This window comes from Lonchura striata, chromosome 13 (genome assembly GCF_050655825.1).
Source record: "Lonchura striata isolate lonStrDom1 chromosome 13, ASM5065582v1, whole genome shotgun sequence".
NCBI lineage: Eukaryota > Metazoa > Chordata > Aves > Passeriformes > Estrildidae > Lonchura > Lonchura striata.
Window position 1 is genome coordinate 6,821,512 of NC_140715.1, and position 18,466 is coordinate 6,839,977.

The 18,466-nt window shown below is 38.9% G+C and overlaps 1 protein-coding gene across 25 annotated transcripts in view; it reads right to left on the reverse strand.

The window, feature by feature from the left end:
- TENM2 (teneurin transmembrane protein 2) overlaps positions 1 to 18,466 on the reverse strand; it is a 1,518,527-nt gene that overhangs the window by 86,587 nt on the left and 1,413,474 nt on the right. For 19 of the 25 annotated variants that reach the window (XM_085591001.1, XM_085591002.1, XM_085591003.1 and 16 more), the window contains 2 exons: positions 16,087 to 16,188; positions 12,296 to 12,328 (listed from right to left, as the gene is read on the reverse strand). In XM_085591001.1, coding sequence (XP_085447127.1) covers positions 12,296 to 12,328; positions 16,087 to 16,188 — 135 coding nt within the window. The remainder of the gene's footprint in view (positions 1 to 12,295; positions 12,329 to 16,086; positions 16,189 to 18,466) is intronic. The other 6 variants (XM_085591017.1, XM_085591014.1, XM_085591013.1 and 3 more) reach the window with 1 other exon arrangement.

The following is an 18,466-nucleotide window of genomic DNA, read 5'->3' on the forward strand; positions in this document are numbered from 1 at the left end:
CCACCCAGCTCCTCACCACACTGTGGTAAAGCTGCATGGAAAGAACAGGTCCTAGGAAGGCTAAATGAGTCTGTGGGCATTCAGCAGTTTATTTGGACAATCTAATAGGCAATAGGCAGTTTCTCCGGAGAAACCACATTTGTTCAAGTAGTTATAAAGACAAAAACTTAAAGCTGACTCACAAGCTGGATACAAGTGAGGAACAGTTCTTCTTGTTTTGTTGTTTTACAGATCAACATGTGAATCAACTCCTGAAAGTTCTGCAAACTTTTCCTTTAGAATGAAAACTCAAATAAAGTCAATAACTCTATTTAAACAGCACACTACCTTGAAAGAGGGACTGAGCAGAAACAACCCATTTTAAAAATGAATAAAAGAGAAAACCAAAACAACAAAGATATCCAAGCTACTCAACTATGACCAGTCTAGACCTAGCTAGAGGGGTTGGGACCTGTAATTCTGTGCTAGACACCTGCTGTAAGATCACTTCTCTGCTTGCTTTGTCCCTAAGTCTCATTAAGCAATGGGTAACTGCAGTCCAGCTAAAGGTGATGTGTATCTGCTATTTGGAACTTGTCTGTGGGGAAACCATTCTTAGCTCCTGCTTTTGACCTGGATCTGCGTGGTTCAGCTTCTGGGATTCCAGAGCCTGGCATTTCAGAAGAAAGGTTACTGGATGGTGCTTGGGCTGAAGAGCTCCCACAGCAGTGTTTTTAGTGCTCCCTGACTCTGCTATGGTGCTTCAGGAATTTAAGAAAAGCTGAAAGCCATGTCACAGCTTTTCATTCCTCTCTTCATGTTTCTATCAGGTCAAAAGTCTTGCTGTGCCTCATGGATCTGCTCAGTCCTTGTGCAGCTTGTCTGTAAGTTGAAAAGCAATCAGGGGTTTGCCAGGGCGGTCACAATGCCAGTGACACCAGAACTGACTTTGGACAAACAGGAGAATCTGTCACTTAACCTTAGGGATGGAGTGGATACAGTTAAGACTAAGACACTTGCAACTTAAAGCCACAGTTTAATCTACAACCCTCTGCTGGAGTTACTCTGCAAACTACAGGAATATCACTTTGAGAAGAAGAAAAATGACAGATTCTGGGAGAGATTTTGGCATTTTCAAGACTGCCATGTCACTAAGATCGCAGGAGAAACATGTAAGCAAGAGTGCAAGAAGGTCTAGGTTATTACAAGAAGCTGGCTTGTCATTGCAGTAATGAAAAGCTCTTCATGACTGTTTTTGCTACAGGTTTATAGTCTGTTGTGTGTGAGGAAGAGAGAGAATCAAGTTGCTTTTTTACAGAGAACAGGAGCAGGTTGCCTAAAAAGAGTTCTGCTATGCCTATTTCCTAGACCATATTGCTGCAGGATGAGACCCAAACCAGACCACCCTCATTTTACAACCTGGCAGCTTCAGCTGATGTGCAAACTCCTCAATAATATTCTGTATTTCTTGTTATCTAGGACTGTTTGTGTTTCCCCATGGGAAGTGGGCAGCTCCTGGTCCAGGACAGAATTGATTGCCCAAAGTCTGTTGAAGCAATGTGAAGGAAGTTGGTTTATGTAATGGAACAACCAAGTTCCATCTCATTTCTGTGGAGAGATCAATTGCATATCTTACACCAGCACTGGCAAAAGGTGGACAGAGAGAGATCTTCAGGAGTAGCTATGGCAACACTCAGGCAACTTAGGCCCAAGGGTATACATCCTGAGTGAGGTCTGGATAAGCACAGCTATTAACCCTAAACTTTATTTGGTTATGAGATTATGCCCTTTACTTCTATTTGAACAAAATCAGACTAAATTTAACATGGGGCTCAGCTGATGAACAGACACTGCAGACCTCTGAGTCCTATGGGCTGCATGTATTTGAGATCATTGATGGAGCAGGAAAGACAAGCCAAAGATCCCTCTAAAAGTTCTCTCTCTAAAGGATATTTTGGAATAATGTTCATATTCCCTGATGCATGAGGAAAAGGTGATTTGGTAACAGCCTATTAGACACACATGAGGAGTGGAGATGGCCAGGGATGATGCCCAAAGGGTCTGGCATCAAAAGCCACTGTTTTGTCCAGTGACAACTCATGGTGTCCCAGCTGCAGTGACGGTGTCCCAGCTGCAGTCTGTGCACACACTCCTTGCTCCCCCCTTCCAGGGTCCACACACACATACTCACCAGAGCAGTTCTTCTAGAGCATGGCAAGAAACCAGCAAAGGATATCTGAGCAGACAAACTCTCCAGGCTGTTGAAGAACTTGGATTAGTTACACAGCTGCTGGCTTGAGAGGCTTTCCCCTGCTACTTGAAGCTCCAAACAGGATGTGAAGGCAGAGTTCTGGCTCGGTTTCTCTTGCTGTAGAGCAAACATTACCCTGGTGCAGAGAGGGTCTGTACCACTAGGATCTAGGCTGTCAGTTCTCTACTGCAGACTTTTTTCAGGTCCTCCTGGTATATTTCTCTTCAAAATTATTTGAGTCTCAGGGCACAACTGAAATATGCAGACTGGAAAGGATTTTGAATTTGCATCTACAGTGCCTCCCTGTCCTGGACCAGGTCAAAAAATAATGCCCTTATATTATTCTTATTTTGCAAGCAGCTCAGTTTTTCATTCAAATGTAAACTTTAAAACATGGCAGAGGAAGAATATTATTTTTGGTCCAATCTAATTTTTTAATGTGTGTATCACAGAATTTTGTGGTGAGATGCCCATAAGAAAACTGCACCAAGGGTTGGTATTTGGGTATGGGCCAGCAGGGTTGTATCCATAATGTTTGCAAGCCCCAGTCTTGCATAAAAACCACATTTTTCTTACCACAAGCTGGTGTGCAAAAAAGATGAGTTTGACTGCTTGTTCACCATGTAAATAGTATGGAAATTCAGGACTAAGTGTTCAAGTATGACATTAAGACTGAACTAAAAGAGCACTTGGACATTACCTACAGTGCCTGAGTACTGCTGACTATTCCATCAAATGGTTTTAGCAAGATTAATTGACAAGTTAAAAGTCATGGAAGAACATTCTGTGATTGATCATAGAATTTTAACAAATTCATGGAATGAAAATCTGCAAAGGCTACTGAACACAAAGAGGCTTTGTCTGTTGTAGAAAGTCCTAGCCCACACTACCTCTGGAACCAGAAGAATTTAATGGAGAAGCAACAAAGACAAGCAAAACTTTTACTCTTCCTCAGCTATCTGCTGTATGTCCCCATCACAGCTGAAATCCTGGGTGAAATAGAATTTTGGTCTCAGCCATTACAGCTTTACTTCCCACTAAACAAATAAACACATTCAGACAAAAAGCATTCTGAAGAGACATTATTTGTACTCCTATGTGAGACATTTTCAGCCCTTGTTGAACTGTACAGAATTTTGCCATGCCTAAGAAAAATATTTTTATCTGTAGGTGCTCCTAGATACGAGCTAGGAGGAGGAAGTAAATTTCAGTCACAAAAATTCACTGAACTGATATGGGTAGTCTTGCTATGCTCTTTGGACATGAATTGCACAAATTCCTTGTTATATAAAGGAGTGGATAATGCAAGCACACCTGCATAATGAAACTGAAGTTGTTCTTTTTTTCACTGACCACCAGGAATTGAATTGAAGACAGATGTAGGTCACACTTGTTAGCACTGAGCCCTACCAGGGACCCTTCTGGGTGCAGTTGCTCTAGGGGATAATTAATTCAGACTGTAATACCTCACACTTGGACTTTCTTTTAGCAGAGATTAGGCTGCCACTGCTGAGAGATTATGATTTTGCCAACATATAAAGATGGATTCCAGTTTTTGACAGTCTAATCTGAAGCCTATAAATGCACTCCAGGTCAGCTCCGAACTGGAGCAGAAATAGAGGAAAGAGCCAAGACAAATGTTGTGTACAACCGCCTGGTTGCTAATGTGATAGATGAGAGCAGAGTCACACTGTACTGGCATTTTTCTCTTTTTGGTCTTTATGTTGGTGATGCATATGCAGCATTTAGACTGCACATATTAATTTCTCTTCAATGGACAAATTAGATTAATAAGTAAGCAGGTGAAGATGTGTTTTGCTGATGCAAGTGTTGAATCCTACAACTGTCAACCAAAGCCCCAAATAATTTTACATTCACTGCAAAAGCTACAATCAAATTCCTGTTCTCCTAAAATGAAGTTATACCTATTTATGAATGAACAATCTTAATCTAAATGGCCTAAAATCAACAAAATCACTATACCCAAAGGAATAAAAAGCATTTGCATTTTAGAATATTACCCAGTTATTAAAAAATTAATTGCTGTCAGCTTGATTCAAAATGTTGGCTCCAGATTTTACATTGATATTATAAACAAAAAAGTATTGAGACATTCCTTGTTTTATTATACATCCCATATTACACCAAATATTTGCCCTTAATTATCATATCCCTTGTTAGACCAAGTATTTGCCCACAGACATTTCTAAAAAGTCAGAAGACATATAAACCCACTTAGTTGTAGTCTGTAAATACAATGGTTTTGTTTGACAACACTTCCCTTCATATTTTCTGTTTAAACCTATTTCAATCAGTTGGCTGCACATTTCACTACTTGTCTGCAAACTTATTAGTTTTTACTGAAGTTCATTTGTGGATATGAAAATCTGAAATAACTTCTAAGATGACTTCATGGTTTATGTTGTTTCTTTTCTACTAGTTTGCACTAATTTTATACTACTTTTCTAGGGAGAAGCTGAACCACCCTAGCAAAATCATGCCCAAGTAAATCGTGCTGGAATGGGAGACTGAATGACTTCAAGACTGTTTGCTCTCAGCTGCTCTTTGTGCCCCACAAACGTGCTATTTGCACAGTCAGGAAGAATGGTGTTTGACTAGTCTGGCTGCTCTTCAGAGATCACTAAATTCACTAACTCCCATCAGGCTGAAATGTTCTTAAAAACAGTGACAATTAGAAAAATCTACAAAGTCTTTTTTAGGTTGCTCTAAGAGCTTGTGCTCTTCCAAGCAGAAATCATCTAGAAATGCCCCCAGATGCAGGAGAATGAACAACTGCGAAGAACTGTCACTGACATGAGGTGGTTCAGCAGTTACTCCATGCAATGCTTTGACTGCAGAACACAGAACTAATTTAAATGGTTTAACAGTAGTGCTGCTCTGCCCTGGCAGGCACCAGGTCAGCATCAAGAGGGAATGTCTCTCACAGCAGGCAAGCTCTGCTCTCCCTACTTCAGGTGCCCAACACCAGCCCCACCAAGCTCTGCCAAACTGCACATTAGCAAGCCAGGAGGAAACCCACAGAAGAATTTCCAGAAGGACAAAAAACCCATCAGGTGTGTCAAATCTCTGACATTCAGAAACCATTTGGGGAAAGCAGCACACGCTGACTTAAGCACTAAAGTATGGATGCTTTAATTAATCCGGGGTGAATTTAATTGCTTTAGTTAAGTGGAAATCGGGTTAAAAATGATGCAGAGCATGCTGGGGTGTGTTAAAAACATGACATATGAGCTGGATGAATCGATAAATTAAAACTGCACAGATGTTTTAATTAAACCCAGGAAACTTAACGAAGATCACTAGAGACTTTTAAGCCTATGATTAATTCAATTCATTTAAAATACCTGTAGAGATATGGGGATGCCTCCATTTTGGGAGTTCTCAATCGATAAGTACTTAAGCTGTTCTACAAAAAAAATGGGATGATTTTTATAGAAGTGACTGGACAGCATTAACTGCACAATTAATATTTACATTCTTCTGAACACTCAGCAAACTTTTGCTTTGGCTCAAATTTATCACAAGGGTCGTATTTTTTCTCATGCCTTCAGCGTGAGCCTATCAGTCAAAAAGAAAACACTTGCTGTTCCCTCCTCGACCATTGTACAAAGTATCTATTTCCATTAGATAATTGCTTAGGTTAACAACTGTTACAAAAAATCTATGTAAGAAATACAAATGTGTTTTCCCATATTAGCACCAATTTCCAGAAATGCAACAATTTTTTAAAACAGTCTCTTAGAGGTTGCTCAGTTGGTACAAGTAAACTTTGCTTGATTATTTAGCCCCTATGATATTTTCAGTAACAATAATATTGCAGTCCATAAAAATAAGGAAATCAAAATGAAGCCAATATCAAGTACCTCAGAACTATTTTAATGGTGGATTGAGAGGACTGAAGCCCCATTACTGCTTTTGTGAAGATGAGTTTGGACAATCTCACTAACCACCAACAAAGATCTCAGATGAAGATACTGTAGTGCTTCAGTGGAAGGGAAAGAGGCCACTGTTCTGTCTCCCTGGAGAAGTCACAGCTGCACATAAAAAATATAATTTCAAGTGGCATAAAACAAGCTACAATTTGGAGATGGAGAAAAAAGAGAACATTTGAGTGCACTGACACCTGATAAATCAGCTAGCTGTGCCAGGAGACAAATGTCCTGAGGACTTTGTTCTGTCATTACATTCTGGGTTCAGCTCTTGGTCAGCCTGGCTGTTTCTTTCTCCAGCATGGCAGAAGCTCTGTCACTGTCACTCCTGTGCTAAGGGAAGACTGCAGTTCCCCACACAGCACAGAAGGAGACTTGCAGCCAGTCCAGAAAGGTCCTGCCTCTCTGCTACCCTGTTAAAGAGCAACAAACTCAATCTCTTTTTCACATGCATCAATGCATTCAAGGAAATGGAAGTTCCCTTCCTCTGGTTCTGACTTATCACAGAAGAATGAGACTGATCACTTTGCCACTTATTTTATGCCTTCAAAAAGGAAGGAAAAAACCCAAACCAACCAAACTCTTTTTTCTGTGAGTAACACAGAATCAGAGCTGTGAAATTTCTGGTTTAGATATAAGCAGTGAAGTCGATACAAGAGCATGCAGAGAAACAAGTTTTACTTCCTACCAACAGATGGGAACCAACAGATGTTGAAATCAGCTACTGTCAGAGACAGGCATGTAGATATTCATTCCTATGTTTTGATAACTTCATCACTAGGAAAACTGTGGAGGAAGGCACAACTAAACTATTTCAGAGTTTTCAGGTGCTGTCTTACTGGAAAGAGTCAGTCAGAGGAGAGAGTCAAAGAGATGATGCTTCAAAAAAGCAGCAGAGATGATGCTCACAAAAAGGACAAACATCAAACACCAGAAATTCCCTTCCAAACATAAGTGTTGTGATCCATAACAGAAAAGCACTAACTGCACAAAGTCACTTATGCTTCTACAAAAAGAAACAAAAAAAAAGTGAAATATTTCTTCAAATATTTTTGCTAAGTTTTACACCATTTACACTGAATGCTGTAAAAAATTATTGCTCCTGTGGTAATGGCTTAGCTCTGGCTAAACAGCAGTGCAGTAGATGCAGGACTGCACCCACAGCCTGCAGCATTCAGGGTATTTAAAATGCAGGCTGGTTTGGTTTCATTTTAGTTACTGTTATTTGCCTTGTTAAATTTACCAGAAAAGTTAAATCATAACATGTTTAACTGCACAGTTCCACATTAGCTGCAGACATTTAAACATTTTTCTACGTTTGAATTAGAGAATTTTTTGTTTGTTTGAGAAAGTGAAGGGGGATGACAGTTAACTGAATTTAATCTTACTGAAGTAAGGCTAAATATAGAAAAACATCTAAATTACAGTTTTGAATCCAGATATAGTGTAGGTGTGAAAAAAGTCATGCATGGTGAAATCTGAAGCTATGATTCAGGGCTGTTTCTGCTATTCAGGGCTGGCAAATGTCTAAGGATGTCTGACAACAGCTGCATTTCTATAATGTGATTTACAATACTACTTAATCATAGTCACTTCAATGACATTTACCATCATCACAAGGACTCCAAGATGATCCCAACACAACTGCTAAGATGAACCCTTAGAACTTAACGAAATAAACACCAGTACAATTCCAGGGAGACAAAGCAAAGTAAAACCAAAATGTAGATTGCAACACAATTAGATAAACTAACCAATTAAGCACAAAAACAAATTACAAGGCATACAGCACAGCAAGCACAATTCAGCTCAGCAGAGCAGAGTGGGAGCAAAGAAATTCTTGGCCACCAATGGAAGCATTATGAAGGAAAAAAAGCTTTTTGGCTGGCCAGAACTAAGCTACACAGTGGTTTTTGCCCTGCATGTATTTATACGGATGTCCACTTCCTCGCTGTACCCAGAACCTTTTGAAATATTCTACTTATTGGAACTCCATTGAAACAGAAGATATTTGTGTAAATAGATGTGTCTGTGCTGCACATATTTAAGAAGAGAAGAAAGAGAAGTAACTGATAACACAGCAACCTTCAAAGGCAGCTGTGAGAGATCAAATGAATGTACCCAGTTTTTATTAAGTATGAAAATATTACATAATGCTGTTGAAGAAAAATCTATTAATAAGATTTTACTGTGTTTCCATGTGCTTTCCACCTTGGACATCACAAAGCAAACTTTCTTATAATCCTAAGCCAATAAAATTTGGTTCCAGTTCAGCTACAGTACTTACTACCTGTGGCTCCCATTTAGTCCCTGGGTCTCTCAGGTGGAGTAGTGAATGATCACACAAAAATACCTGAGTGTTTGCTGAAATCAGAGAATTCCTTACATGTTCACTTTTTACCTATCATGTTTTGTCCGTCACAGTGACTTCTGTCAATTATTTTCCTCTTCCTTCACTACTGAATTCCTCAGTATTCCCCATTATTTTTTTTCTTAATCCTTTTTAGCTTTGTCTGAAATTTTCTTCGGCAGAATAAATCTGCCTTCTTAGCTGCACCACCATCCTACAAGCTCTTTGGGAAAAGGAATCATACTAATTTCAAGTTCATAGGCTACAGCATGAACTCAGAAATAAATGAAAGAACAATGCAATTCATATGCACAAATGGGCCTATATGTTTATTGGTGGCTTAATACAGGAGACATGCTAATAAATTGCTACATGAGATGCAACTATTAGGTGTAGTTAACAACATTAAATACATTTCTTTAAAAAATTTAGAACATTTTTGTTGCCCTGTAAAGGCCCAACCATAACAAAAAGAATGAAGGATGTACTTCTAAACAACAGGGGAATCACCACTTAAAATGATTCAGGACAAGATCTTTTGCAGATAAATTCTTTATAACCCTAAATTCAATGCTGGAATCAGCAGAAGCCAAAGAAACTTGAAAAACAATGTGAAATTAATATTTTGCATGTTGAAACCTATATTCTTAAAGTATGTTTCCTCAAGTATTCCCAATGCTACAAGCAGCTCCTGGGTGCTATTTCAACTTTGCAAATATTGTCTTACAAAGAAAGCCGAGGGTATGAGCAGCAGTTCCAGCCTGGTGCAGGAAAGGGAGCAATCTGAGCACTGCTAATCCTCCTGTTCAATCTACACCCTACTGGAGGGATGGGTACACATTCCTAGGCAGCAGTGAAATGTTATGATGTTAAATGCCCTGTATTGTAAGAGAAATTTAACAAGGCATCTGTTGTAGAATTCCAGAGCCCAGCCCTTCCAGCTCCCTGCTCTTACTTCCAGTCTCCAGGAGGATCCACGAGGATTGATGAGGGAAGCTCAGAGCAGACACGATGGCTCCTCTTGCCCCAAGCCCCTCCTGGAGCCATGGCCACTAACAATCTGAAAGAATTCAGCCTGTGACCCCTGCAGCCCTTGGCTCCTCTTTAAATTGCCAATTAGAAAGAGTTGCAGTGGTGGATTTTGTGTTGGCTCTCCTGTCTACCTGACACTGGATCAAAGCTCCTATCTCATGTCATGCAGGCCAGCTAGAAGCTGATAGACAGCAAAGGCTGTCATTCATTGTCAAAATCGGTTGCATGTCTATTTATTTATTCTGTAATTAATTTTAGGCACAGTTAATGGCACAAGCTCCTTTTTAGAGTGAAACGCAGTTCTGTAAAACCAGGAAAAACAAGGGCAGGCAGGCAATCATTGCCTTGTACATAAAAATCTGGAAGGTAACTGAGGACATGACCAGTTTGCAAGAAATGAAAATAGCCTGCTAATAAAATATGAGACTGGGAAAAACAAGAAGAAAATTTATAACAAAGGCATTTTAAGGTACTGAGTCAGAGAGGTGGGAACTGCTGAAGGGGAACACTGCCAAAGACAGCCTTGTCTGTTCAAGTATCAAAATGATGCTTCCACCCACTGTGAGAGAAGATTTGAGTGACAAGCCAGGGCTGTGCTGCTGCTGCAGCATGCACAGAAGTTGGCACACATACACACATAAATACACAAACCCCAAAAACAAACCCACCCAGAAAGATGTACAAAGAGAGAAGCTGAACATGCTGAATTCTGTCAACTGCAAGAAAGGATGTGAGATATGTGTGGGTGACAAGTCAGGAATGCAGCATTTCCAGAGAAGCACAGTTTTTTTTCCTTTCTTCAACAGTACAGTGTAAGTGTAAGATGATACATGCTATGATTAGGAACATCTAAAATGCTTACCAATAGTTATTTGTTCTTTGATTTACCTTTTTTTCTCTATCTCACTTCTTCTTAGACGTACCCTGCATTCTTGCTCTATCAAAGATGGAAAATACCATCATTCCACTTTTCATTAAGGTTCATAGTCTGAATTTTTTTTTTTTTTAACTCATTTTCTTGCCTCACATTCAGGCTTTAAAAAAGTTTTTACAGGTGTTTTTCTGCATTCAATCTCTAGGTCAGAATTCTGCCCTGGCTTCCAGTAAATAAAATCTACATTAAATAAGCACCTTTTTCTCCACATTGATAAATTCAGTCTTCTTCAGTCATGTTTACATGCAACACTGCTTCAGTAATCATACTGTTAATTTATTTATCTAACCTTCAGGTGTGTGTGTGGCTCTTCTTTCCCAGTCTTGTTTCAGCTCCTTTATCTCATGGAACGTGAGCTTCATGCTCTAACTTCATTTACAGACCTCCTTCACCCCACTCTGCTCACTGCTTGAATTCTGACTTCAACCTTTCTAGGACTTAGGAGAGGATGCTTTTGAAACTAAAATTTTAGAACTGATTTTTTTTTTTTTGAGCTGTTTCTTATGCTCAGTCTCCCCTCTGAAGGACTCATTTTTCCTCTATAATCCACAAAGATGTTATTTGCCCCACCACCCCTCTTTAAAACTGCCTTTACCACAGTGCTCCCCCAAGCTGGTAACAGTCACGCTGCTGGTCTGTTTATAACACTGTATTATCACCACTTTTTCTGTATCTCCATATCTGTTAATTGGTTCCCATTCATTCCCTTTAAACTTGTATTGAGGTGGTATATCCCTGGAGTAAGGTGCTGCTTTTATTTGTTTGTTTTGCATGTAAAGGATTAACCACAATAGGTCACCTTTAACTTATATTATTGCTCAGGACAACACTGTAATGCCACAAACCTATACTGCTGTTCCTCTGCAGCTGTTTGCTCTGCAAACCCTTCTGGTGATGGCATCACCATGTTTGATCCACCCTCCCTCATTTCTCTGACCCATAGCCTGTTATTGCATTTGCAGGGAGCCACTTGAATAGTTCAAGACCATTCCCCAGTTTGACTGTGCCATGGAAGACCCAAAGTGCTGCCTGGCCTCAGCTCCCATCTCCTCTGTGGGGCCATGGCCACGTGCAGGGCAGGCAGAGGAAAAAGGGATTCAGCATCCCCTCACCTTTTCCTTCAGAGTGCAGGGAGCTTCTGTCTGCTTAAGCTATTTCCAGTTCCTAGAACTTCAAGCCAAGTTATGATGACAAATAGTGTTTCCCTGACCCACACAGAGAGGAAATACACACTCCTATACATTACCAGCATATGCTGGACATCATTCATTCCTGTGGGCCATGTGCTCTACAGCAGTTAACCAAGTACTGAGCTATTCTGCAGGATGCACCCCAAAATTTTATGTTGTCCCCACTGAAATCACTCCCAGAACATTGTATGCCACTGACAACATTCTGGACATGGCACAAAGACAGCAGTTTCAAGCAGTGTATTCAATGGATGAGAAAACATTACTTTATGCACTGTTGTCCAAGCAAGAAGTCTCTGAAAAGCCTCAGAGCAAGATGAGTCTCAAACAACTGAAATTAGATAACAACTGAAAAATGCAAGAGTTGCTCTTTCTAGCAATCATACCTTACTTACCTAATAATCGTCAGCTTTTTACATTTTTTATACAGAGATTAATAGCCCACACATAACAAAGAAAATGGCAATGGTAGGAACTCTTACTGTGGTGCAAACAGCAAACCCATTAGAATAAATTTAAAGAGAGAGAGACTACATGTTACAGCTTTGAAACTATTTCAAACTAAATAGATGTTGCAAAAGAAATAAAAAGAAATTTAAAAAAACCTACCCTTCTTTTTATACTTATTAAAGTGGCGCCGTCCTTTGCCAGTAAGCCAAAAACAAACAGAATGAAAATAAAATAATGAAAAACCCACACAAGGAGAACAGGAAAAGAAATTGCTAATAAGATAAATCTGAATAATTAAAGTTCTTAAAATCAGATTAAAAAGTCAACTGATCAAACATCGCACAAATTTTTGGTTTAAAAAAATCCAAAAGCCTTCATTTCATTTAGATTAAAATATTAAGCATGTTTCTTATTACATTGCATAATCAACTAGAAGTATCTGCTAAATGGCAACTTCATGGCAGTTGACATAAGCTACTTGACTCCATTTTTGTCCTTTCACAAATTGGACACCATCTCTTAGCAGGCTATGCTCATCATATCAATGTAGAAATCCTATGTGATGGTGCATTGTTCACCTTTTCAGATTAGCTAAAGATGCTTATGATGCAAATCCAAGTATTTTAAAATGCAAAATTAAAGGAGGCTCTGCTCACAGTTGCAAAACAGCATTTGACAGTGTCTTTGGAAGTGGTTTTGTTAAAGGAGTGGAAGAGTTGCATGCCCTTCAAATATCTTATGAGATGAAATGAAATTATATTATAGCCAAGTCTGAGTCACTTCTAGAACTGAACTCATTGTAGCACTGAACTCCATTCCCAAGTGGTGAAAGGCAGGACGTGCTGAAGGATGCCTGCCTGCAGATTCACCATGGACCTTGAAAATCCAAACCATGATCAGACATAAACAGCAAGAATCCTAAGAAAGAAGGACTTCTTGATATACTTCAGTGGTTATATCACATAACTTACAGAAAAATAGAGATGAATAGAAAAAGGTGCAACACACCAAAAAATTAAGTTAATCACAGCTGTGTGTCTGATCCTTTAATTGATCCTTGGCCAGAGAATCACTTTTCACCAATGGCTCCTACACGTAATTGTGGACAAGAGGTTACTCACAGTGCAGTTCAATTCACAGCAAATCTTCCACTGGCTTTAACTGTACACACTTGCTTTATCAGGACACATCTCTGCATGGAATTATCCTTTGATTATCAGATTTTCTTTTTCTTTGTATGCCATATCTTATCCACATGAGATCAAAATGTATCATTACCTTTTTTGTATGTTAGATGAAATTCTTTAACCTTAATAAGGATAAACTCCAAAGGGAATCTTGCCTAAGCAAGAATGGAGTAAATCTGCTGATACTGAATACCAGATAATAAGCTATTTCCACAGAATGAGAATGAGAAATACCCCACACAGTGTTTGGCAGGACTGTTTGAGAGGGTGAAGTTTGTTCCATTTCAATCAGGGTAGGAAAATGTGTTACAGCCTGTGGGTTGGGCCAAAAGTTCATCTCTTTCCAATAATTTTCATAGTGTTTTCTTGAAGCTAATGGATCTGAAGTTAAATCTGCGCTGACTCTCACAGCTTTCCTCCATTTTCATCTTTTCGAATCACGTGGATGGAGGGGTCCCTGTGCACTGCCTACAAATGGTTTGCAGAGACTCCCCTGGTGTCTCACTGCCTCTGATGGTCTCAGGATCAGCCCTGGGATAAAGGATTGCATTTCCTATCTGTCAGACTTGGGGTTCACACAAAGGGAAGCACTCAGACTGGTACTACTGCATGGACCAAGTTCTAAAAGCCATCTGAGGAGCTTGCTCACATTTTCTCCACATTTCTCTATTTGAGTCTTGCCTCAACTTATTTTATTGTGGAGAAATGAGATATTGAAAGATGCATTGCTAGGGAAATAATAATTGAAAAAATAAAATTGAAAAAACCATTATTCTTCCATACTTGTGACAGTTCAAATATAAATTTAACATTATGGTAGATGTACATTAAACATGTGTCCATACATGTAATATGATGTAAAAGATGTAATTCTCTATCTCATTTTACTGTGCTTTACCCTACATAGAATTCCAGTTTTGATTCCCGTGTTCTGAAACTGCTCTCACATATGAAGAGCATTCAAGTAAGCAGAAAAGCCTGTGGCTGTGAGAACAGGCATGAAAGAGGTGAGGCAAAAAGCCCTTACACCCATCTCTCAGGATAGCACTGTGCAGCTGTTCCAGCACAGAAACACCACTTCTGTCAACACACCCATGTTCTCATTTTGTGCAGTTTTTCAAGCTTCTTTGTTCTTTAGAAATACCATGATGTCTGACAAGAAAACAGTACAAGAGTTGAAGGAAGCTTCCATGAAACCATTTCTGCTTTTGAGGGGAAAGAGACAACACGGAAAGGACAAAGCAGGAAGCAGAGGGAATGCACTGAGGGGCAGGAGAAGCCTGACAAATAGTTTGACAAGCACCCTATTCAAAAGCTATTTATCTGTCACAGCCTGAACAAGTATTTTCTAGCACTAACACAGCATACAGTGCTACACAGAGGTTCAGTAGACAATGCAGGATTGCTCCACAACTCAAAATGCAAATGAGTTGATATAATGGCCATGTATGTGTGAAGGGTGGCAGTGAAGCACACAGTCACTGCATGCATACTTTCACAGGTTAACACCACAGAAATGCACAGAGCTGTCAGTCTGTATTTATAGCTCACATTGTCACACCATTTACTTTGTGCAATACAGATATCTCCTCTCCAGATTTACCAGCTGTCTTAATTTCTCAGGTAATCAAACAACTATTTGAAGTGTTCTGTAAAATGAGCAGGGCAAGTGCTGAAATAGCAGTCTTAGCTTTTCAAGCCCCTTGGGGTCTCTATTTATCTTTTTTTTTTTGTTTTGTACTGGGGCACCTTCAAGAGCCAAATGTGGAGACAAAACCCAGGAATTTATTCACTCCAGTACAACTACAGCAGCTACTCAAGGAATATTTCATAGACACAGGGATATGCCACAGGAGTCATAGAGAAACTCTCCTCACGACTGCATCAGGAGTCGAAGAAGAAAGGAGCAAATTTCTAAGGCTCTTCAAGTTATTTCAAAAAGCTTTCAAACACGAGGCTTTTCCCCTTGGAACACTAACAACCCCTTAGTAAGAATGATATTGATAGTGTGCCTAAATCTCACGCAAACTAAGAAGCAAGCAAATTGCAAAATGTTCTGAGTGTGCTCAGAGGGGAATACAACCAAGCCACTGAATTTAGACCACATATCTGCTACTGCTGTGCAAACTGAAGAGGTCCTTCTTTATGAATCCTTTCCCTAAGACTGCTATCCAAAACTCTCAGAAGAACTTAATGAACACATACTGCCAATTCGTAGATGTCATTTAGATTTCTACTTAATCCTTGGTAGCAGTGTGTTTCCCAGTTTTAGTTGTTAAAATTTACAACTGACATTTCAGAAAATGTTTATTTTAAGATTTTATCAGGTCCTACCTATTTTTCTACAAAAGGTAAAGTTCCTTTGGTCAAAGAGTAATTTCATATGCAAGAAAGATGCTTTGTACTAGAAGTAAGGCTCAGGCAAGCCAGAATATATACTACACTCGATCAATGAATACAATCAGTCTTTTCTTGCAGACCAGCTAATGATTATCAGAAAGCATCAGTAATTCATCCACTTTTCCAAAATATTTTCTGCCACTGTTTACTGCCTTTGCCACAAAAAAAAGGCTGTAGCTATGCAAGCTCACTGAAAATGTGGCAATACTTCCTCTTGAACCTATTTAACTCAAGATCTAACAATAAAAAAAGCAAATTGTTCTATTTGAATCTAGCTCAGGCCCATGCTCGCTAGTAGGCACTGTGGATCAATAGATCATAGATACACACTCTGGTTATTTGTAAATATAGGGAAAATGATACCTTTAGCACAATCTGCTCCATGAAATCCTGGAAAACAGTGGCAAACACCCGAGACACACTCGCCATTCCCATGGCAGTGACGTGGGCAGTCTTGCACTGAGTCTGAAATTAAAGCATCACAAGCATATTAATTGGTTAGTTCCTACTTAGGCTACAGATTTTTTGTTTATTTTTTCTCCATTTTAATTTGTCCTCAATACTTGGAAGTACAACCCCTAACAATATTAGCAGGACAAGGCTCAGGTGAAGCAGAATGCACTGAGTTTCATGACAGCATGAGTATGTGTAGAGACCTAGTGACACACTAAAGACACACATTAAGTTCTGGGCTTTATTAGAACCCAAAGTCTTCTGATAGTGCTTAAATCCTCTGTTCCTAAAAAAAAGGCAGGACCTCTTAAGACCTCTACAGCCATGCTTGAGTTTATATTGTACAGCAAACACAGTGCTTCCTCAGGAAAATCCTTTTGCAATGAGACTGTTCTTGCTCAACCACTCTGCCATGGGAAACTGATTGCCCCAAGGACTGTGTCTTCTCCTTCTACAGGCATTTAAAGCCTCATTAATTAAGCTGACAAAAATATCTGCTGAACATGACAAAGAGGATCTCTTTTGCTCTGGCAAATCTACTCGCTCCTTAAAGAAATGAATTAAAAATATGCAAGTAGCTGTGCAACAGGATGAAGAAGAGTTCTGTAAAAACAGAGGACAAAGTTTAATATCAGAGTTTGAGTGACTGACTGAGATGTTGATGACCTCAATAATGTGAGAAGAGTAGACACATAAGCCTGATGATATTTCAGCTGTACCAAAATACTTATTTTCCACAATTTCTGTTATCGTTTGGATAAAGCATACACTACTTTGCATAATAGCAATCTAAAAATAAAATTAATTTTTGAAATTCATTCTTAAAATAGTTTTAATTTGAAAGCTGTTTGGTTTAGTCAGAACATATTTTCAACAGTGAATTATTGGAACAAAAATCTAATTGGAATATTACTCTTCACTATCACTCCCTGTTGTTGTGGGACTTGTGGTTCCAAACTAAATGGTTCTGTCACCCCCAGGCACCAAATCAAGCTGCTGTACCACACAGAAAAGAGAATTTGGATTTGGAACTAGCTGAACTATAGAGAGTATTTTTATTTGTCAAATTAAACTGTAAAGAAGAAAAGGATTCAAATAGAACTTTAAATCTAATTTCACAGTTGCAGGACACCAAACACAAAATGTCTAAAGCAAATTTTTAAAGAGATGTCATTAGCTTGGGCTCTTGAAATGAGTCATGTGAACAATGAAAAGAAAAATTGAAATGTAATGATCAAAGATATCAATTTGTCTCATGAAGAAGCTTGTTTATAAATTTATTCATTATTTTGCTTCATGGCACACAAAAGCATTTCCTATGTATTCAAAATCATGGTAAATTTAGTATTGCCTGGGAGTTAACATAATTTCTGTTATTCTGCCTCCTCTTCCACACCAGAGAGATGTTCAGCTGTCTCAGAGCCTTTCATTATGAAGCATCTGATACAAGGGGTGTGTAGAACCAGATAAAACACTATATTTTTCTCCAGATTTCATTTCAATTACTATCATTGCTCTATCAAGTAGCCTACCTGGCTATTACACCTTTGATGCTCTTGAAAGCTATAGCCTTTGTCAGGCAACCCTTTACAGGGCAGCTTATAATATCCTTAGGTTTTTTAAGCACAACAGGGGCATAACAAGATTGTTTTTAGAGAAGTGGAAAAAGCCTTCTATGGGAAAATATAAAAAAATATTTTCCAACATTCATAGAAAAGTTTTTTTCATCTTAATTCAGGGTAACAATTATGTTTGTACTCAATGACAATATTTATTATCCACCTACACCCTTTGGGACTTAGGCCAACAAAATTAATGCTATACTAATGAAAAAGGGAAAACACCTAAGCTACATATTATTAATAAGGCAAGACTAGAAAACACCTCTGACTATTTTTCATGAAATATAAAACCTCACTTTTACTTTTTACAGTTCCCCTGAAGTAAGAGGAATTACAGATTTATAGAACACAGTGCCATTTAAGACTTCACCAGCCAGGACCGAATATCACATAGGATACCTCAGAATTTGTTGTACCACTGTGAAAAGATAGTCAGCAAAGTTCATTAAGAGCTTCAAAGGTCAACAAATCTAATAAAGCTTGGAGAATTTAGACTCAGTTTGATCTTCAACTGCATGTAATCCTATTCTAAGAAAACTGCAGCTGGATGTTCTTCCACCATGTTGAGGAGATCACTCCCTATTAGGTGAGTGGCAAGCTGTAAAGCAACATACACTAATTAACTGGCTCAATCAATCTCTAGGATGGCTGCAAACAATAATCTCATT